Raw genomic sequence first — 23,744 nt, forward strand, 5'->3', positions numbered from 1 at the left:
CCTGTCTGGTTCCCTTCTGCACAGTCCACACTGAACCGTCATGAGAAAAGCACACCTGTGTTCAGCTATTCTTTGAGAGCAGCTGAATCTCATTGAGGCCCTCTCTCCTCACTCACCTGCTCCAGCCGTCTCTGTTTTTCATGAATGAGCTGGATATGAGTTCCTGTTTCCCCAAATCACTGACACATGTCAAGCACCACAAATTATGACCTTGAAGCTATCTACCTTCTGTTACTTGGGTTGCAAAGAGAGAAGGCTCCTTCCCTTCCCATAGGAGATAGGAAAGGAGAAATACTGAAGTACACTGGCAACTTTTTCTCTCAACCCAACAGAAAAGTGGGCAAAGGATATAAACAGGTAATTCATAGAAGAGGAAAACCAATAAGCACGTACTATATACCAGTAAACACAGAAAGACAAATTAAACCACACCTAAGATATAATATTTACACTAAAGCCCAGCAAAAGTTAAAAATACAGATTTGCTGAAGATGTCAGGAAAACATAAATACTTACACTGTTTATGTGAGTAGCGTCTTTTAGGAAAATTATTTTGCAGTATATATTAACATTTAAAATCTACTTTTTGACCCCACCATACCTGCTTCCAGGTATCTGTCCTAGAGAAACACCAACAAAGCTAGCCAAATATCCAAGTGCCAGAAGGTTTATTACTGCCTTATTTGTAATTTTTAAAAACTTGAATTTCCATCAAAAAGGGACTAGAAAAATAAATTATTATGCTTCCAACAAAATGGAGACAAGCAAGTGGTATAGAGAATAAGCTGTAGTGATTTGTAGAAAAGTTTCAAAGACATTTTGTGTGGAAAAACAGTATAAAAATTAGTATTTATTATATTTCTATAAGAAAACGGAAAGATCAGGGATATTTCCTTGCATACATATAGTCATGTTTGTGAATTCACAGAAGAAAGTTCAAACCATTTCAAACTGATGAGTGATTACTTTTGAAGAGGGATCTGAGACTTGAGGAAGCAGGATCAGGTAAGAGCTCCATACTCACAGCAGGAGTGTGTTACATGTAATTTATGAAATAATTTAAAATATAATAAAATGAGTGGAGTTGCTAGAGGCGATCTTTAAGATCATCTGCAATATACCACTCTGTATTGATAGCTGGATTTACTAATCCTCAGAAGAGCCTAGGAGAGCATTCATCATCTTTAAGCAATATTTATCATATTAAGGATAGTCCTCTATAATAATTACTCACATCTAAATGTCTGTTCAAACAATTATTAGTAAGTCTTTGCTGTGGTTGTGAGCTTCTGAGATGACACATACAATTATGCTTTTCAGATAATGAAGCAAATTTCAATACACAGAACCTTGATTTTATTATAATAATAATTAGCAGATTTGAGCTGATATGGTAATATGCATAAAGAGAACTACAGCTAAAATTCTCTGATGAGTAAATATTTTATTTCCAGCAATTGGTTTTATACACTTTAAAATGCATTTCACTTTTAGGTAACTGTGAACTGTTCTTGAATTATGTATAGTATAAACTCGTTTTCCTTTATGGTACTTATTTTTAAAATCATCATATGTGTGTATTGTCGAATCACATGACTTAGTAAAGTTCATTCTAATTCTGAAAAGATTAAACATAAATGTTGGAACCATTAAGTACAATTACTGTAATGTTACTTCATTATTTTCCCTCTTTAGTACCTACATGAAAATGGGATTGTCCATCGTGATCTCAAACCAGAGAATCTTCTCTATGCAACGCCAGCCCCAGATGCACCACTCAAAATCGGTGAGGACATTTCCTAATTTATCATGACTCCTTTCCCAGAGTGGAAGAAATTTATTCCATGGAATTTTTAAATATTGCTCCATCCAGTTTTGCCTCCATGTAATTTCCTTGAATATCTGGTGTCTGTAAAGGAGTAATGCATTATTTGGAAGTCTGTGTTCTTTCCTGAACTGTTAATCTGGAATCTGTGCCTAGAAGTTGGTGCTCCATGCTGGACACAAAGGAAACACGACTCTTAGAAACAGCAGGGGCTGCAGGAGGTGACAGTATATTTTGTAGATAAGCTTATATAGAAGAAAATCTCAGATAACATAACACTTCTTTTTTGTTACTTTTTATTTTATTTATTTATTTATTTATTTATTCCACAAGTCAGTTGGAGCTCAATTTTAGATATTCAAGAACTTTGACACAAAATGCTTAGTACATATCCATGAATTTAGGATCTGAGTCCCTTGTTTATGTGAACAGAGAGAAACTGAGATCTGTATTTCCCCAAGTACACTCCACAGAACGCTGGTTCCTGAGCTGAGTGAACAGGGGTTAACTACTGTAATTCCCTCTGAGGGAGGTGGGAGTGGTTTGTGGAAGTGCTAAGGTTGGTTAAGTGAGGTAGGAAACGCCAACTTAAACACGACTTTTTATTTGCGCAGGACTTCCCAGAACTTTAAAAATGCTAATGTGTAAACTGACATCTAAATTAGTGTACTGTGAGACTTTTCCCAAACCTTATTTGACTTGGAAACCTTGTTTTTTCTCCCAATAAGCATTTTGAAGAACTACAAAGATGAACTTTGTGAAATTCCGATCTGCTCAAAAGAGTTCCTTAAATCAGCATTTTAGAAAAGTATATATATATTAAATGCTACTTTCCAAAGCAAATGTTCATTTGCAAATAATAATAATAAAATTTATCTTACATGAATTCTCCTTAATAGATCTGCCTTAAATCCTGTGAAGGACATTGCTCTTTTGGTGCTGGCCTGTGTAATGTTAATCTGATCAGTACACTGCATTAAAAGTGTTAACATCTTTGAAAATTAAGTTATACATATCATGGAAGAGCTCAGACAACATAATGTGCTTTATGAATGCAAGAACCCAAAGAAAAAATACCAAAGTCCTGCCAGGCTGCTGGCTTGTTCTTATAATCACTCCCGAAAGGCAGTGAACAGCAGGGAGACTTCCATTTCCTTTGACATCACTTTCAAAGATTTTATCCTTAAATTTCTTTAAATGGATGGATAGATACTAATTTAGACAGGAGAGGCTTTCTTTCTGAAGAACTTCCTGCTGCTTTCCCTGATAAGGATCAGCACCTCCGTGGAAATGTGGGTTTATCTTTGAAGTCTAAAATGGCATCAATTCTGCACCTGCCTCTCTTGAAGAATGGCCTTGAACGGTTTCCTGATGTTTCCTGAGTGAGAGAGATGAGCCCAGCAAATAGACCATAATGGTAGCAACTTTGGTAGTGTTTTATCTATGTAATATTCTGAGGAATATAATAATAATAATAATAAGGGTTATATTTCTCACTGAGAGTAAATCCTTATCCATCAAATACACTAAGGAATGACATTATTTTGAAGCAGAATAAATGTTTTGATATTTCTGTTAACTTCTTTGACATTCATGAAAACCTAATTTTTTATTTTGATTTTTTCCAAGGGATTACTAATTCTGTATCACTATATTGTACTTTAGAGTTACTGTTTCAGAAATCTCAGAATTAATATTAGACAAATATATCTATTACAACTATTACTTCAAGAAAAAAGAGCTTATTTGCTAAATACTAGGGATTTTAGAGAAAACTATAAAATGTATTTGGGANTTTTCTCCACTTTAAAGAAAGACTTGAATTATTATTATTATTATATTTTATTTTATTTTTTTAGTTCCCTCTCCCATGTGACTGGTCCCCTACTACATATCTATCCATCATCAAATACAAAAACAATTAAGGCTGTTTTATTTTGAATAACAGAAGTATTCTGTCATCTTATAAAGGCCGAGAAAAGACTTCTTTCATTAAATGTTTCTCTTGTGTTGTTAGCTGATTTTGGACTCTCCAAAATTGTGGAACATCAAGTGCTCATGAAGACTGTGTGTGGAACCCCAGGGTACTGCGGTATGCTCTTTAATACTGATATTTACTTTTCTTGTTATATGAAATCTGTTTTTACTTCATGATCTGATTTTTTAACTCCTAATATCTCTGTTTAAAATGCTTACAGTGTGATGAGAGTCTCCATGAGGAAGGCATGTATAAATGATATTTAGACCACCTTTTTTTCTACATGAGGGGTTCAATGATATCAGTTTTAGAGCATCCTTCTTAGAAGAGCAGGGAAAGAGGGAGTGCCAGGGAAAAGGACGGGGTGCTCTGCACCTGTCTCCTGGGCAGTAGCTACTCTTGAACCCACTTTGAAGCAGAAGAAGAATCACTAAGAAAGAGGGCAGGGAGACAACCTTGTTTGTGGTTGGAAATAGAGCCATGAGCCCTCCTGTCACTTTCCTTGTTTGCTTTTACTTGGGAAGGTGTGTGAGGAGAGAGTGCGTCATTAATTCAGAGTGCATATAGGACAACAGTGAGAACGGGGTAGTCCTTTGTCCTCATTGATGGCACTCGCCTAGCCTTACCAAGATAAGGGCTTCAGGTGGGGTTGCCCCACTGGAGCCCCCCAGCCTCTAGAGATGGACTGTGTGACACTCCTCACTCTTAAGAACCACATAACTATTATTTTAACAACTTTTGAATTCATGCAAATCAGACTATAGTAGGTACAGTTAGATATCCATTGAAACAAATATATGATTAAATTCAGAGCTTTAGTGCTAGAAGAAGCTTTAAAGTTCATTTACTAACTTTCTCATTTTGAGTTCTAGAGTATGACTTCCCCAAGATTCCACATCTAGTTGTTAGTGGGTCACAGATAAGAATACAGGTATCCAAGGGCCTAAAAACAGATTTATACAATTCCCTCTTCAAATAATCCAATATAGATAAATCAATATAATTTTCCTTCATAGAAATATTTGTCAGTCATTATTTACAGCTTAAAATAGTTTGTTTTTGTTTTCAGTTTTTTAAACCTTAAAAGTATTACTCAGTCATTGCAAAAAGTAAAAATGCAAGTATGTGTAATCAGTATTAATAACCTTATGCATTCTTCCTCATCTTTCTCCATGTTTCCATATTCACATAAACATTTTATTATTTTGTGTTTACCTAATTTCTTTACTGAATCTAAAATATTATTTCCTTGTAGCTCAATTGTTCATAACACAGAATTAAGTATACCTTTCTATTAAACCTTTACATTGTGCCAAATATTCTTGTTCTGGATCTTAAACTCCTTGACAAGAGTAGTTTACCAATTAGGAGTAAATTCAGAACACTCCCAAGTAACTGTGGCTTATGAAAGATAGAAGTTAATTTCTCTCATGTTAAAAGTCTAGTGAAAGGCAATCCTGGTGAGTTCTCTAGGTGTGGCTCTGTTGATCTCAGCATGCTTCCTCACAGTCCAAAATGGCTGATTGAAATCAGTGATTACATCTGCATTCTCTGACATGAAGAGGGAAAAAAGAAGGGTGTACCTTTTCACTGTTAAATAGACTTGCTAAAGTTCCACATCACTTCCACTTCTATCTTATTGGCCAGTACTCGGTTACAGCCTCCATACTACCAGATTGTATTTTGGCTGGACATATTGCTGCCCCAAATAAATTCAGAGTTCTGTTACTAAGCATAATAAGTATTTCATTGGACTGCTCACTATCTCTACCACAGACTTCAGTAAGATTCCCATTACTGAGGGGAAAAAAAAAAAAACACTATTAAACTATACCATATTCCCTATAGACATCCTCTTGTTTTATTTTCCTTAGAACTGTTAGCTGACAACCTGTCCGTGGCTCTTTCCTTCTAATGGTGCCATAGATATTTCCCCTTTCTCTAATTCATGTGTCCTTGTCATCCTCCTGTATTTCTTTTATGCCTCCTGATCTCCAAGGCCATGAAGGGAAAAAAAAAGAACCCCGAATTTTGTACCATGTGCCAAATGGGGTTGCCCTCTTGTGAGCACTAAGGGCTGACCAATAAATAGAAGCATTGAAAGAGAATTGACAAACAAATGATAAAACAAAGTAAGGATTTCCCAAAGAAGAAAGTTGATGGGCAATTTAGTAATTATTATCTAATACAAACACTGAGTACTCTGAGCAGGTTGGTAGGCTGGAGCATTTCTCTGAGTATTAGCAGCCCTGAAATGGGGAGATCAGGAAGAGCTTTCAATAGCCATCTCTCAGGGTCCCTACTGTGACTAAGAGATAACAGCATCCTTTTAATGGCATTGATAATAGTGATAAGAGCAGCTCTTTCCTGCGGCATTACAGAATAGCCATTCTATGAGTGAATGATTCATTCATTGATAAAATGAACATTGAATGTCTAAGAGGCTCTGAGATTACAAGAGTGAACAACATATGGTCTTGTCTTTTAAGGATTACTTGGGCTATTAAAGAAAAAAATACCCATACACAATAAATCAGTTTGTTTTGATAAGTTCTAGTTTTTTTTTTTTTAATTTACTTATTTTTGAGAGAGAGAGGCAGCGTGAGAAGGGGAGGGTCAGAGAGAGAGGGAGACACAGAATATGAAGCAGGCTCCAGGCTCTGAGCTGTCAGCACAGAGCCCGACACGGGGCTTGAACCCATGAATGGTGAGATCATGACCTGAGCTGAAGTCGGACGCTTAACCGACCGAGCCACCCAGGTGCCCCGATACGTTCTAGTTTTATCTGGACTAAAGGCTTAAGGATTCAGAGGGGAGGGAACAATTAATTACAAGATCAAGGTCATATATAAACAAACATGTATTTATTCATACGTACTCTGGACCCATAGAAATACACTAAATTTTAATCAAAGTGGGAGTAGAGGTTAGGGGCAGGATTTTAAGGATACACCTATCAATAGTAACACAGAAAACACTGAGTTAGAGAAAAACATAAATCACAGTCACATCAGGGCTCAGGAAGTGGATGGGCTGGAGCACAGGAAAGATGCAGAGTTTAAAGGTTTTTTTGTTTTTTGTGTTTTTTTTAGTTAATATAATAATGAATAATAATAATATATAATAGTGAAACAATTAGACTGTTTAGAGGAAAGGCTGAAGCACTTTTGAGGTTCACTCAGTTCTAGCCTTTCTCCCTGCACCACATGTAAGCACCATCGTCAGTTTGGCACGTCCCTTCTGAGAATACTTAGGTGGGGATGAAACTGCCCAGTTAGAGAATGAGTTGGAAATGAGACTGGTGGGAATCACCATCATCCTGTAGAAAGCATGACTTTACACACAGACTTTACATTTAACTTGAAAAGGCATCTGAGGCCCCTTCAGTTGACAGAGAGGAGAGGTGTGAGCTTGTTTCCTTGCTCGTTGAAAGGGTGACTACATCCCAGGTCAGTTTCCTCATTAGCACTGGGTCTAGTGTCTACCTTTAATGGAAGGCGTTTTCAGTTACATCTTTTGAGGGAGTGGGTATTTATATTACACCATCTGTCATTTGTCAGGAAATATGAAAGTGAAAAGCCATTCATTCAGTCTCATTCATAGAACCTTTGCCCCAGGCTATTAATAACACAGGGTTCTCCTATAAGTGAATTGCAAAAGAAAAATCACAGATGCTGTATGTTTAAGCAAATACTCATTATTTCCTGGGAAATGTGCCCAGTGGAAAATAAACTCCAGGCCAGAAAATTAAAGTCTGTGATCCAGATAAATGAAATCAATGACTAGTGTTCTGAAATAGCCATGAAGAGATTCTCCATGTCTTGTTGCTGTGAAAAGAAATAGGTCTCAGAAAAAAAGAAATCCATTAGGTCATGGCTCCCAATAAATGGGCCACAATGTATGCAATATTACTACCAAATATCTTGACTGGTTTAACTATTTAAAGCTTGAAGTCTGTGGGTGTTCAACCTATCAATGCCAATCACAAAAAAGGAGTACAAGCTGTTACAGTAGAAAAGAAAACAGTATGGGAAAGGGTTAGGTAAGAGTATTTCTGTATAATACTAATTTCTAAGTTATTCATAAGCTTAGCTAATTAAACTAAGTATATTTATAGTTCATATTTCTAGCCGTCTATCCAAATTCAATTTGCAGGGTCTAGAAGCTGTTCAGAATTTATTTTCTGTTGGCATTTGCCAGAGTTCCATTGGAGTGATAATCCTGTGTTGTTTTTGCATTGTTATGTTTTAAGGAAATGACTTACTATTTTCACTCTACCAAAATTAAAGATAATTTCTCGATAGCCTAGAGTTGGACAGAAGAGATTTCTGTCTACATGAACATACACTAAAATGACCAATATAGGAAAATTTAAATGAAAAAGTAAATCTAATCATCTAAAATATAAGCTTTCAGGGGCGCCTGGGTGGCTTAGTCGGTTAAGCGTCCGACTTTCNAAAAGATGTATTTTGTCCATTTCTAGGAGACTAAATAGCTAAGGTAAAATAATAAGAGTGTCAAATTACATTGGTAATCTAACTGGCAAAGGGACAATCTCACCTGAGAATTAATTAAATACCCACTATGATGACTTTCTTTCTACAGTGAACTTAAGAATAAACAGAAGAGTACATAGTAAAATGTCAGTTGCATGGCCTATAACATGCTTGATGGGCTGGTGTGTGTACACGGGGTTCCTGTGGGGTTAGTGGATGATGAGAAAGAGCAGGGAATGTGAGAAGAAGCAAGTGGAGAATGCTCAGCAGGTGAGTAATGGGTGCCCGGGTCCATCTCCTCTTGCCGACCATGGCCCTTCTTTCTCCCTGAGTCAGTCTGTGTTCTCAGCCACCGAATGACTGTCCCAGGCATGCTTGCAATACTTGATCCAAATGAGCAAATGCCAGAAAAAGGAAAAAGTGGGGCTGGGGACATATACAGGAGAGGTGAAGAAAGGCCATAGCTCATCTTGTTCTTGATCTTGCAGAGAACAGGGACTCTGCTGGTGGAATGCAGGCTGTCTTGGAAGTTTTAAATCTAGAGAAAAATGGGCCTCTTGTGCTATTTGTATTGATCTGGTACTGACCTAAACAAAGTATATTCTGTGGAACTTTAGTTGTGTAGCTGTTCAGTTCTTTTTTCATTTAATAAATAGTTATTGAGCTCCTACTATTCACCAGGCACTATTCTAGGTGTTAAGGATATAACAAACAAACAAAGTCTCTTCTTTAAAGGCTGGAACTTTTTTGTGGAAGAAGACAAATAATAAACAGAATGTGTCAATATGTAGAAAGGCAGTCATTTCTATAGAGCTGGGAAAGAGGATACAAAGTGTTGGGAGCCTGGGCTGCAACAAACAAGCTGACCAGGGAAGGCTTCACTGGCGAGGGAGCAGAAGAGCAAAGATTTGGAAATGGTAAGGAGAGAGCAAGCCATGCAGATTCTATGATAAGAACATTCCAGGTAGGGGGACAGAGTACACCAACTTTGAGTCAGGAACACAGCTGGGTACCTGTGGGTTGAGGAGGGACACACTTGGGGGAGTGCAGTGACAAGGGGAGAAATAATAGGTAGGAGAGGGGATCAGCGAGCTCCAGCTAGAAGGATAGAGTTCACATTTACTGAGATAGGGAAGACTTCAGGAGCAATGGGGTTGGAGCTGTTGATTTTGAGATGCCTGTTAGATATCCAGGTGGAATGCACAAAAATAAACTCAAAATGGATAAAGGACCTGAATGTGAGACAGGAAACCATCAAAACCCTAGAGGAAAAGGCCAGAAACAGCCTCCTTGACCTCCACCGCAGCAATTTCTTACTTGACAATCCCCAAAGGCAAGGGAATCCAGAGCAAAAATGAACTATTGGGACCTCATCAAGATTAAAAGCTTCTGCACGGCATAGGAAACAATTCATAAAACTAGTAGACAACTGACGGAATGGGAAAAGATAGTTGCAACTGACGTATCAGATAAAGGGCTAGTATCCAAAATCTATAAGGAACTCACCAAACTCCACACCCAAAAAATAAACAATCCAGTGAAGAAATGGGCACAGACACATCGCAGACACTTCTGTTTGGAGAACAGATGCTTCTCCAAAGAGGACATCCAGATGGCCAACAGACACATGAAACGATACTCAGCATCCCTCCTCATCAAGGAAATACAAATCAAAACCACACTGAGATACCACCTCATGCTGGTCAGAGTGGCTAAAATGAGCAAATCAGAGAACTCTAGATGCTGGCGAGGATGTGGAGAAACAGGCACCCTCCTACACTGTTGGTGGGAATGTAAACTGGTACAGCCCCTCTGGAAAACAGTGTGGAGGTTCCTCAGGAAACTAACAATAGAACTCCCCTAGGACCCAGCAATAGCACTGCTAGGAATTTACCCAAGGGATACAGAAATGCTGATGCATAGGAGCACATGTACCCCAATGTTCATAGCAGCACTCTCAACAATAGCTAAAACATGGAAAGAGCCTAAGTGTCCATCAATGGACGAATGGATCAAGAAGATGTGGTTTATCTATACCATGGAATACTACATGGCAATGAGAAAGAATGAAACCTGGCCAAATGTAGCAACATGGATGGACCTTGAGGGTGTTATGCTGAGCGAAATAAGTCAGGCAGAGAAAGACAGATACCATATGTTTCCATGTATAGGTAGATTAGGAGTAACTTAACAGAGGATCATGGGGGAGAAGAAGGGGAAAATAGTGGGGGAGAGGAAGGGATGCAAACCATGAGAGACTCTTGAATGCCAAGAACAAACTTAGGGCAGATGGAGTGGGGGGAGGGGAATGGGGGTGATGGGCATGGAGGAGGGCACTTGTGGGGATGAGCACTGGGTGTTATATGGAAACCAACTTGACAATAAACTATTTAAAAAAAGATATCCAGGTAGAGATAACACATGGGCAGAAGGGTATATATGTTTGAAGTTCAGGAGCAGGGTCATGTCAGATGGATGATATAAATGTGGGCTCTGTCAGCATATAGATGCTATGGAAAGTTATGAGACTCTCCAGCATCACCAAGGCAGAAGAAAAAACAACTCAGACTGATCCTGGGGCAACATCATCATTAGAGGTCAGAGAGAAGGAACCACTTTTATTATTCATAGAACATCATATAGTGGAGGAAATGTCACATAATTAAGAATTATGAATGGATGCTCTAAGGCACAGATATGGGGCGCGATATACAAAACAGTGTTCTAGCATCTAAAGCTATCAGCAGTGGGAGGGGCTGCCTCCATAGCTTGGGAAATGGTCCCAGAGGCTGACTACTGACCCATAACTCAGGATTTAGGGGAACAAGGAGAGAGGAGGAATACATGGTATATATGACAATATTACCTCATGATCTGTCTGTATATTTTATATGTGTAAACTATGTTGAGAATTATGGCAGGCACTTAGTTTAATCCAAATTAGCCAAACATATTCTGGCCAGAGACGGCTTATAAAATTGGGTCTAAAGAGATTGTCACCAACATCTTCCTCCTACTTTTCATGTTCTCTTTGGCTTAGAAACAGCCTTTATTTTTACTTTTTTACAAATAGTTTATTGTCAAGTTAGTTTCCATATAACACCCAGTGCTCACCCCCACAAGTACCCTCCTCCATGCCCATCACCCTCCTCCCCCAACACCCATCAGTCCTCAGTTTGTTCTCAGCATTCAAGAGTCTCTCATGGTTTGCCTCTCTCTCTCTCTCTCCCTATTTCCCCCATCTTCTCCCCCACAGTCCTCCGTTAAGTTACTCCTAATCCTCCTATACGTGCAAACATATGGTATCTTTCCTTCTCTGCCTGACTTATTTCGCTCAGCATAACACCCTCAAGGTCCATCCATGTTGCTACACGTGGCCAGGTTTCATTCTTTCTCATTGCCATGTAGTATTCCATGGTATAGATAAACCACATCTTCTTGATCCATTCGTCCATTGATGGACACTTAGGCTCTTTCCATGTTTTGGCTATTGAGAGTGCTGCTGTGAACATTGGGCTACATGTGCTCCTATGCATCAGCATTCCTGTATCCCTTGGGTAAATTCCTAGCAGTGCTATTGCTGGGTCCTAGGGGAGTTCTATTGTTAATTTTGTGAGGAATCTCCACACTGTTTTCCAGAAGCGCTGCACCAGTTTACATTCCCACCAACAGTATAAGAGGGTGCCTGAGAAACAGCCTTTTAATATGCTGGTCATCCTTAACTTCTGGGTCCCCATACCATAAATCATTCTCTGTCCTTCCCTCTTTATAACTGTGAGCAACTACCTAAGGAACAGAACCAGCTGTGCCAGAGAATTCACAGTGCTGAGGACTCAGCTCTATTATTACCCCTATGAAGGCGGAATGCAGGGGAGAAGCGGTCACAGGAAGGGTGACTGATGGCAAGTGGGTAGGAGACTTGCTTAAAATGTATTCTTTGGGCCCTGAACACCCACAAAGTGTTCCATTTTAGAATGTTGTCACAGAAAGGATAGGCATAAAATGAAAATATTTCAAGAGAATTATTAGTGATAATTATCAGTAAGGTTCATAGCTCCTTTAGAGAAAAACATGGTATTTGCCATACTTAACAGAATTGGAAGTTCATGTCCATCACTTTATGTCTGTATCTACATATCCAAAAGAGATTCTCACATGATGTTAATATTAGGATGAGTTGAGTGTATTTATTGATACTCCACCTGCCTGTAAAGCAGCTTTTCAAGAATTAATACCTCCTTGCCATTCCTGGGCTGCATCCATCACAACTTTGTAGCGAGGAGGAAACTCAATCTGATTAAGATTCAGAACAAATAGTGATTGCTCTAAGATGGGAAGGCTCTGTGGGATCATAGAAAAGTGAATTTCATAGACATGAAACTTTCCCAGGGTAATAAAAACAGGTTGTGTTTATTTTTTTCCTCTTCTGAAAATACTTAGGTGTTCTCAAATATTTTATTTTCTCTTCAGGGTATTATTTAAAAAATAGAAAGTAAGATGGGGAAAATGAACAGGCTATCTTTCTTCACCCATTTATAAGATTTATACAAAATATCATGCAGTTTGTGTGTCAAGGAAGACTTTTTTAAACAACTTTAATGAAAAAATACTAAGTGAAAGATGGATTGACTGATGTTTGTAGTGTAAAAGATCAGGAGCCCAGGAAAATGGAAAAGATGAGTTAGGACATAAAGTATACCACTTGAGTTTTAAAACATCCTTCAAATTTCTTTCTTGCTCTGTACTACAAGCCATAGACACCCAAAGTGATGGAATCCCCCCTCCCCCCATGCCTCCTCAGACCTTCTCCACCTCTCACACCATGGCATGGTAGTATGGAATCGGTAGTATTCTGAGATTCACTGTAGTAAACTGATAAGGCTGCTCCTAGCCAGAGGCAACTCCTTCTGGAAACATCTCAACTGTATCCCCATCTGATTCACCCCTTTGTTACAACACTAAGCAAACAGCGTCAGGACGTGGCCTGTCTTCTCTGTTGTCAAAGCAAAAATTGCACTTGACAAGGCTTAAAATGTTGTGCCCCGTTCTCGCCAAATATCTGTGACACCCTGACAAAGGACCACACGTGGTACAGGTGCTGAGGAAGGTACAGAGCAAAGTCTGCCCAAGCTGCCCAGAGTGCATTCTCCTCTGGGTTCCTCGCCACATTAAGAGCAACGAAGGGAGAGAATTTCCAAACACTGCTCTTCTCCTTCTGGTAGATAAACCCCTCTTTCTCCTCCTTCCACAATGCTCACTCCTCAGAGGCAAAGTGTAGAGAGCCTTCTAGATGCCGAAGACTTGTGCTCTTAAGAAAACCAAATTCAAGACAAGACTGTACAGTAAAAAGCTCCACAGTGGCTCTCCCTCAGCTGTAGGAGGGGGCGAATTCTGCAAAGTCCAATTCACGCTTTAAGATGAAAATGGATTTTTTTTTCCTTATATGTTTTGAATCACTAAAACAAAAGCATAGGAGAGAATTTAAGAACAAACAAAAGCCCTCACCTACTGGAATCTGCAGTGGCCTCTGCCTCACAGGACCTCACTGTGCCTGGGCTGTGCTCCAGTCACACTGGCTTGCCTTGGCTCCTTGGGCACCCTTCCCACAGTCTCTGCATGTGTGCTTACTCTGCCCAGCTCGCTTCACTCACTTTCCTCAATTACCGCCCTCTCCCCCTTTGCCTGGTTAACTTCTCCAGTCTTTCACATCTCACTTTAAATTTTGCTTTCTCTACTCACCTTCTCTGATCTTTCTGAACAGGTCAGTCCTCTATTAGGGACATCTGCCGTCCAAGCACTTACAGTTGCCACTTTGTGTTTCTTCATGTGGCTTTCTTGCTCTGTGTCTACCCACCCCCCCCACCCCCCCACCAAACTGTAAGCTCCATGGTGGCAGAGACGTGATCTCTTGAACTTCTCATTACTCCCCCAACACCACCTAATGCAGTGGCCATTATACAGCATGTACTTAATAAGTAGTTTATGATTTGTTTAGTGAGTGAATGAGTGAACCTGTGGATTTCACTCATCTTATTCTCCCTGGGGTTTATCTTTCTCAGAAGAGCTAACAGTAGTTTGAAAAAAAGTCTTCTGATAATGAATGCCAATGTGTGGTTTTAACTCAATAGGTAGGAGGGAATTGGCAAAATGAAGGTACAATCAATGACCAAAATCATCTGTCTACTTTTCTCCTAGGGCTTTAGGAAAAGAGGGGAAACTTAGCCTCAGTGGTCAGAGTGTCCTAGGGCATACCTCATACTTTTTACGTGGGACCATTTCGAGAATGGGTAACAGTGAGTTTATTTAATAAAATGAAATTCATCCCACTCTGTAGATGGACCCTTGGTCTCTAGGTGTTTTAACAGTACCATGATCTTAAAAAAATCAGCGCTCTGGGGTGCTTGGGTGGCTCAGTTGGTTAAGCGTCTGACTTCAGCTCCGATCATGATCTCACAGTTCATGGGTTCAAGCCCTGCGTCGGGCTCTGTGCTGACAGCCAGCTCAGAGCCTGGAGCCTGTTTCAGATTCTGTATCTCCCTCTCTCTCTGACCCTCTCCTGTTCACGCTGTCTCTCTCTCTCAGAAATAATAAATAAAAACATTTTAAAAAATAAAAATAAATTGCTAAAAAAAATCAGTGCTCTGAGGTTTAAGTGGTATGTTGGTAAATAAGTATCATATTTAAAGTTTGAATTTTTAATACAATTTTCATATTTAGTTAAAATTACTTTTTAAAAAGTGAGGTCTGGTATCTTGGCAATTCTAAGACTATTTACCAAAATTATTCTGTGTTGGAGATTGGAGTATGAGCTCTGTAGCATTTAGTGTTAATGAGAAATAACATAAATGATAAGGTAAGTTTACGAAGTGGCACAAAACTTGGATCCACTTAGAAGACATCCAGAGAAATCAATAAAGGATTATTGCCTTTTTTAGAAAAGATGATTCTAAATTATTTTCTATACATTTTTAAAAACTGGATCACACCTTGAAATGATTTTCTCCTTTACTCTATTTTTTTTTTTTATTTGTTTGTTTGTTTGGGCAATGATATGAAGGACACCTGGAACTGCTTATAACATTAAAGGGTGGACTAGCTGATGTCTCTTTCTGAACCAAGTTGGAAGTTGTCAAGTATTTCCCACCTTAATAAAATCACAAATCTGTAGAATCCACAAGGACATTTGATACCTAGGAGATCTGTAGTGTTGGTATGCTGGAGCCTGAAATGTATTCTGGAAAGGGCTCAGACAAATTACATTAGTATGTTCTGCTGGTCCTGAAGTCAAGGTCATGGTAATTACCAACTGTGAAAATATTTAAAGGTTTCTGTGAATAAGATCTAGGTGCTTAGGGTTTGTTTCACCTAAATGTTGTATTATGATTAGTAACTATTATAAATTCTTTTTTAAGAGAAATTTATTATGGAGGGCAAAAACATTCTATATTCCTTTGTCTCAGTTAACCTCTCCGTGGAAAGTTGAGCTTTTCACACCAGGGTTTCACCCACATTGCAGGCTACCACCTCACCAGGAACTAAGTTGCACCCCGTGCTGTGAAGGAAGGTCAGATATTACCATGTCAGGTAGGAAACCCAGATGCCCTACAAAGTGGATTTAGAAAGAGTTTTGTTCCATGGTATTCACTTCATTTGGGCCCTTATCTGGGAGCTATAAAGAATGGCCAGAAAAAACAGCTGACCTCTGAGACAGCGTGCTCACCTCTGGACAGCACAGAAGGGAGGCTTGATAGCTCTGGACCCAATAGGGTAGGTGTGCACAGGGCAGCCTACACAGTAGACGATCCAGTGGGAGGAATGGGGATTCAGGAATGTCCTCTCTTCTTGCTTAAACTGGCGGGAACAACCCCTCTACTAATATCACGGTGGCTAGCGGTTTCAAACTCAGAGTACTTGGAAATTAGCTAATCCAATTTACTTGGGTTTAGAGGTAAAAACAAGTCCCAGAAAATGTAAAAGGCTCTCCCCAACAGATTTCTGTGTGTTTAAATGTCAGTATGCGACTTGATAGCACTTCACTGATGCGAAGACCTGAGTGGGGAAGTGTCTACTAAATCGTACTAAATTTGCATGCATTCAACTCTCTGACCAGAACACCTCCCAGTGACACAGACAGCACAGTGCCTCTCTTGGAAGAGGCAGCCTAACCAGAGTTTCCTCTGAATTCTGATGAGCAAAGCATTTGCAAGTGGTAGCTCGGTGTTGAAGCCCAAATGAACCATATGTGGGGTACAGATTGCCCTGGAAAACGAAAGCTTACCTGAAGGAGTGAATGATATTGGCAATGAGTGTGCATTTTTTAAAATTATGTTAATTAAATTCTAAGAGGAAAATTTTCTAGGAATAATATGCCTAAAGATGAGAAAAACTTCTTGGCCCCAGATACCATTCCTTAAAGGGTACATCTTGCTGAATTGCTCCTTGGAGTGTTACATTGCACACTCTCGTTTCACCGTATGGGCTCTTCATCTCTTGTAGTTTATGTAACACAGTTTGTGCAAAGAGGAGAATATCCTGATTGCAGAAGGATGGGAGAGGGAGGATAGTATGGGAAGCCATCAGTGGAAAATCCACTGTGTTCCTTCCTCTAAGTTAAATCCAGAGTTCCGGGAGGATAGCGGCCTTCCAGGGCTCACCTTGATGACCTACTCTGAATATGGCATTTTCAGCCCTCAGACAGGGTATCCAGCTCCCTTGGTCTCCTTCCCCCTGCTGGAAGGAGGAGTGTGGTGCCCCATCCCCAAAGCCTCCCTCAAGGAGCCCTCAGCATTGGATCAGCTCCTCCCTCGGAGACGCCACTGACATCTACAGCACTCTTGTTCAAAATAGGAAAAGGCCATTCTGGGGCCATAGGTCTGAGCCTTATTTCTGCATTGATTGTAAAACTCCCACTTCTCCTTTTCTTCCTTTATTAGGCAAACAAATAACACCTCCAATTCTTGGTGCAAACATTTGGACCCAGTTAACTCTCCATTTTCAGAGCTCCAAGATAATAAAAACAGAAAAGATCCCATCATTCTATACTAAAGGGCCATTTAATGGCTGAGAAGACCTTCCATTTTCACCATGTTGGGCAGGGCTAATAGGAGCAGGCTCATTGTGCACAGAGATCTCTTTCTCAGTTTATAATCCCAAACTGACTGGGGACAGCTGCTCTCTGTGGACATACATGTAGTTCTCAGTACTAGGACATGTGCCAGGGCCCCATTCTAACACCCATTCCAACCTTCTAGCATAGAGACTTCCCAGTCCTTCCCACTGTCCCCTCTGGTCCTTGCCCTCCACACCGTCAAATACAGGTGTGCATGGATGCCCCATGCTCCAAGCACATCTAGATCTCAAGGTAGCATAACTGTGCATTTTTCCCCTTACTGTGCCAAACTTCTATTTCTTTTCTGCATACAAAGCTCCCTCTGAATTAAGGGATCCTTTATAGCAGAGATGCAGTTCTATCTGATTTGAATGATGTTCCGATGTAGAATATTAAAGTTAATACCTTTATTTTTATGCACCCCCAAACAGAGAAAGACTTTAATTTCTCCCATTAAAATAGACGTGAGAATTTGTAGTCTCCCTCTTTGAGGAGACAAAAGTGGTTACAAAACTGTTCTGAACCTTCTGTTAATTTCTTACTTGTTGCTTGTTATTGAGATGTAAATGTTAAATGTAAACTCCAATTTAACACAATATTCATTCTTTCCGCAGCACCTGAAATCCTTAGAGGCTGTGCCTATGGACCTGAGGTGGACATGTGGTCTGTCGGAATAATCACCTACATCTTGTAAGTGAAGAAAAGCAATCTCTATGCATAGTATTTGTCTTTGCTGTAATATTTTCTAGGTACTTATAGTCCTTATAAAACGCAAGATTACTTTTTTACTTTTGTAATTTTCGACGACATACTAAATGTAGCCAGTGGTAGAATTTTCAGAAAATAAGCATTACTTTTTATTCTATAATTTTCTTAGAACCAGCACTTCTGTCCAGGACTTCTCTCTCTCTTTTTCTGGTAAGGTTTATTTATTTATTTTGAGAGACAGACAGACAGAGACACAGATCGAGAGAGAGAGAGAGAGAGAGAGAGAGAGAGAGAGAGAGAGAGAGAGAGAAAGCATGAGTAGGGGAGGGGCAGAGAGAGAGGGAGAGAGGGAAAATCCCAAGCAGGCTCCACACTATCAGTGCAGAGCCTAACACTGGGCTTGATCTCATGAACTGTGAACAGAAATCAAGAATCAGATGCTTAACAGACTGAGCCACCAGGCACCCCACTGTCCAGGACTTTCCTCTGTCTCATTTTGCAGTGCTTTGTATAGCACATTTGGAGAACAGTTCATTATTTGATGATAGTAATGAATGTGAAACTCAAGTCCATCTATTAAAAACATGCTGTTATTTTACTTATCTGCATCTCGTCAAAATACAGTATTAGTCCTTTTTAAAAAACAAGTGGTTTTTAATCTCTTAAGCAATTCCAGACTGGTACATTTCTTGTCAGCAATGTCTTTAATACAGTTTGGCCATCAGTTTTGTTTTCTGTCTCTGTTAGGTCCTCAAGGACCTTGAGTTTAATACCCTAAACTCAGAGAAACCTTTTCTCTGGTAGCAAAAACTTGGGCTAATCTCTTTCTCTCTGGTATCCCCGATTCCATTCCTGAGCTCCTGTCTACGAATAAACAAGGAGTTTCAGGAAATTTGCCAGAGAGATGATGGAACTGCAAAGGAATTTGAGGGAGGTAAGCAAGAAGAACAGAAGAGTATCTGGGAAGACTTCTGAAGAGAGGCTACAGAAGAAAGATATCAATGAGTTCCAGAGTTTAACTTGAAACAAGCAGATTTGATTGCCATTAGAGGACACTGCACAGTTACTTGTTAGGACCTATAACCTCCAAATCTATAAAGATTTTGGAAGATATGAAAGAAAGGATATTAATCATCTCAGGCTGCCATGACAAAATACTGCAGACTGGGTGGCTTAAACAACAGAATTTTATTTCTCACAGTTTCAGAGGCTGGAAGTCTGAGATCAGGGTGCTGGGAGGTCCAGTCCTGGTGAGAGCTCTCTTCCTGACTTGCAGACACCTATCTTCTAACTTTTTCCTTACATGGCAGAGAAAGAATATAAGCTCTTTGGTGTCTCTTCTTCTACAGACACAAATCACATCATGCAGTTAGCCCACCCTCACGACCACATCAAATCCTAATTACCTCCCAAAGGCCTCATCTCCAAATACCATCGCACTGGGGACTTAGGACTTCAACATATGACTTTTAAGGAGACACAATTTAGTCCATAGCAGAAAGAGGTGTTGGGTTGTTTGTTTTTAATTTAATAGTGATCTTAGAAAGTGTAGTATCTGGGTAATAAGGACTAGGAAGAGGGTACCTAGGATACCCCCAAACAAATTAGTAAACTCTAAGTTCACCTGGGTATACTCAATGGTCAGTAGCCAAGACAAACAGTTTAATAAGCAACCCATTTAAATAGCTGTCTGCTACTATGTAATGTCAAAAGATAGTTTCAGTGTTGAGTTCTTTGTGTATCTAGAATACAGTAAAGGCTTGAAAAGCATTTGGAGAGGTAGAGAAACACTTTTTCTTATGGAAATGCAAAACAGGTAGTTTGTTTGTTCATACTAAGTGCTTAATTCACTAAAATGAATTTCTGAGTCCACATCATGGAATTCCTTCAGCTTACATTTGAGGTCACTTTTATGCTCAGGAGAGAATGTTGGCTCCTGAATTAGGTAGGTGACATATCACTCTTAGTGATGTTAAATAAAAAACTGAACTATACAAATAATGAATCAGATTTGTCCCTAAAATATCCGTGTACCCACCCAATTGCAATTTCATGTTGAAATGTGATTGGAGTGTGGGGAACAGTGTAAGCATTAAGGTTGTACAGGAATTCAGAGAGACAGAGGTAGGAAACTACATCACATTCACCCTGAGAACCTGAAATATAGAATGAGTAAAACCCCACAACATAGTCACCTAGCAGGGAAAATGAAGAATGAAAAATGTGATTGTTGGAGAAACATCATAGCCCTGAAAATAAGAGTCAGTCAAAGTCCTTTCCCCTGATTCACTAAAGGTCATTCATTAGTAGATGTTGGTTCTAAGTACACGGTAATACCCATGACCACTGCCACAGCCTTCCCTGTGACCTTCCCACCAGGCGATGTTCACTGCAACAGGTTCTCCAAGACCATGCTGTTGTACCTGGGTACCTCCTTTACTATAATTAAAAGTTCTGCTGAGCTATTTTGTGCTGTGACCTTGCCATTTTCTAAGGATGACAGTAGACTGGAAATGAAGGCCATTTTGTTGTTTCTCACAGAAATTCTGGTCACTGTACCTTTTACACTTAAACCCTTTGTGCCTTTGGATAAAAGCAGAACTACAATGCTCAGGTCAGAATCTGTTAAGGTCAGAGATTTGAACTGTGTCCTGCAGCTGTCCACACTACAGTTCAGACCAGCAGCCTGGAGCTCCCCTATATCAGACATTCACATGTCTGGCCTGTCTAACCCTAATGTCCTCCACAACTTACATTGTCAGGATTCTCAAATATTTCCATTTCTGAAGGCTTTTTGCACTGTGCGGGTGCATGTGTGTGTGTATATTGCTCTGTGTCACAGTTCTTCCATTTTTGGTATTTCAGGCTGACATGACATAAACTTTTTACTTCTGTCACCAGTGCATAGATTTACAGACATGTTTGAGAAGTAAGAAAGGCATTTGAGTACTGTACCTTCTGAACTGTCATGTCTTCGTTCTAGATTTCCAGAAGGGGAAACTGAAGAGCTTCCTAAACTAAGCTGGGAACATTGGCTAATTTCTCCATGACTAACCAACAGTAGACTATATTTTTCTAGTGTTGTGGCTGGCACCTGAGGGCCCAGCAAGGCTGAGCTGCCCCCTTGTCAAGGTGTGGACGTGGGCTCCCTTTCTCCTTTTGCGGGAGCAGGACTCTCGGCGCAGATGGCTGGCTGTGGTGGGAGAGGAGGACGCGCTGGTCCAAGCCTCAGCACTGCCAAGGCTTTCTTGTCCTGGCTGGCTCCAGAATATTTAAAAGAGACAAAGATTCCCAACAGAACAGTCTGAGCAAAAGACGTGACAAAATGCTTTTCCCTAGAAACCCACTGCATTAGAAAGCACTCAAACATTTCATGCTCTGCAGCCCCCTGACCAACTTGAAGGAAGAATTTAGGAAAATGTTTTTTAACGTGTTTATTCTTTTCCCCCATTTTTTGTCCAGTGCAACTCATGTCGTGGTAGGGACTTGTTTTTGTAGTTTCCTCTTAATCCCTAGTGATTTCAGAACCCGTACCCACCTGTAAACAGTGGAGGTTTTTGGTGGTCCCAGGTCAGCAACTCACTTTTCCTCTCTCTCTGTAGGGTGCCAGAGATGATTTTCTTTTCTTTTCCTCCACTTTTCCCATTCATTTGTATGCTGACCCCCTCGTGGAATATGAAGGTGAATGTAGGTCCTTAAGATGTACAGAAGTGAGGGTCACACACAGGGCTGAGGGAACGCCAGCCCATTCATCTGTGTTGGCTCCGTGTGTTCACTCTGTCACGTTTCTAAGGGTCAGTTCCTGACAACAGTCTTAGCTCCTGTCTTTGTTCACCCTGACATCCAAACTGGGGTGGGATGGAAATCTAATACTTTACTAATTTCTATCGCAGAATTCAGCAAATAGGACTGAGTAAAAATGACTGAAAAATCTTTTCTGTCTACCTCTTAATCTGTTTATTCTCGAAATCCTAATTTTTCTACTTTGTAATAAATTGGAACTCTAATCAATCTGTCTTCTCAATTCCTGCTGAAAAGAAATTCTCAGAAAATCATTATTATGATGTGCTTGTAATACTGTTAGCGATTATTGTTGTTTTGTGTCAGACTTATTAATGTTATTATAAACTTTGTAGAAATTCTGAATTGGTTTTGTACCTATTTTTACTTCCAGAGAACATGATTGTGTATTTACACAGCAGAAGTGAATTATAACAAGGCAGTTCTACACTCGTGCTCAGTAGACTGGTGTTCATAACAGGAAGCTGTGAAAAGAACAGTCCTGAATTTCCACAAAATTTTGATGAAATGTATTTAGGCTTTTAATGACATTTTACTCCCTATCTTTTGTCCTTTAGACTTTGTGGATTTGAACCATTCTATGATGAAAGAGGTGATCAGTTCATGTTCAGGAGAATTCTGAATTGTGAATACTACTTTATCTCCCCCTGGTGGGATGAAGTATCTCTAAATGCCAAGGACTTGGTAAGTATGATCAAAACAAAATGAAGAACAATCTTCATATTCATTTTTAATTAGTTAATGGACAGTGTTATTTTTTTAATTTGCCCCCCCTTAATGTCTTATTTCTTTATAGTTCTATTTTTTATAAAACATATAAAATGCACATGAATGCATTTTCCTTGTAGATAATGAAAAACAGATATGCCTGACTCATCACTAGCTGAATTATCACACACTAAAAGTCACTACAGTATTAATTAGTGGGTTTTTACCATCTAGTCAGTGTAGAACTTTGCTTATGAAGCCAGCTGTAGTGGGTGAATTCAAATATAATTTACACAGAATAATTCCATTTTAACCTGGCTTGCCTAGATTACATAGATTTGATTATATTTCAAATAAAGCATTGCATCTTGAAAGGTTCAAACTTATTAAATATCCCAGTAGTAACACAAGTCCCATCATGCATCACTGGCATCACAAACACAGTTACACACTACTAAAAATTCGTTTTGTTTGGTTTTTTGTTTGTTTTACTTGGGATCTCACTTAAGGTAATATTAAAGTTTGTTTGTACAAAGAAAGCGCATATCATCGGAGGTTATGGCCCACCTGTTCTAAAATGAAAGGGACACTAGCCTGGGATGAAAACATTAATCACCAATCAGCTAGAGAAAAACCACACAAAAATAACTAAAAGCTGACTTTTAAATCATGGAAGGCTAGCTCTCCAAGGGATCTTAGGAGGCATCTCTTGTTTCCCTCATTTTAAAGATGAAGGTGCTAAAGCCCAGAGAGGTGAAAGGACTGTCCAAGGTCACACAGCTCCCCAGCAGAATGAATCATCCAGGTTTTTGGCCAATGCTCTTTTCCCTCCAAACATTTTCTTCTTCGCACCCATGTTCTTTCATGGAACAAACCCCCTGTAGACCATGACTTTCCAGTACAGCCAGGCAGAGAAGCAGTATGTGTGCGACGTATGGAGGCATCATCCCAAATCCTGGCTCACGTCAGGCCCTGCACTCTTAAACACCTCTTGAATCCATCTGCTTCTCCCCACTCCACCACCACTGCCCCTGCCGGGCCTGTCCTCTCCCGTGACCCACCAGCACAACCTCCCCTGTGGCCTTCCCACCTCCTCCACACCCTTTTCAGGTATGCTCG

At 39.7% G+C, this 23,744-nt stretch overlaps 1 protein-coding gene across 4 annotated transcripts in view; it reads left to right on the forward strand.

Annotated features, from left to right (window-relative positions):
* CAMK4 (calcium/calmodulin dependent protein kinase IV) overlaps positions 1-23,744 on the forward strand; it is a 211,375-nt gene that overhangs the window by 181,681 nt on the left and 5,950 nt on the right. For 3 of the 4 annotated variants that reach the window (XM_077757172.1, XM_077757174.1, XM_077757175.1), the window contains 4 exons: positions 1,696-1,786; positions 3,843-3,917; positions 18,023-18,098; positions 22,475-22,601. In XM_077757172.1, the coding sequence (XP_077613298.1) occupies positions 1,696-1,786; positions 3,843-3,917; positions 18,023-18,098; positions 22,475-22,601 (369 nt within the window). Of the gene's footprint in view, positions 1-1,695; positions 1,787-3,842; positions 3,918-15,832; positions 15,884-18,022; positions 18,099-22,474; positions 22,602-23,744 lie in introns of those variants that run through there. The other variant, XM_077757173.1, reaches the window with a different exon arrangement.

Source organism: Crocuta crocuta, unplaced genomic scaffold (genome assembly GCF_008692635.1).
Source record: "Crocuta crocuta isolate KB4526 unplaced genomic scaffold, BGI_CrCroc_1.0 scaffold131, whole genome shotgun sequence".
In the NCBI taxonomy this organism is placed as follows: Eukaryota; Metazoa; Chordata; class Mammalia; order Carnivora; family Hyaenidae; genus Crocuta; species Crocuta crocuta.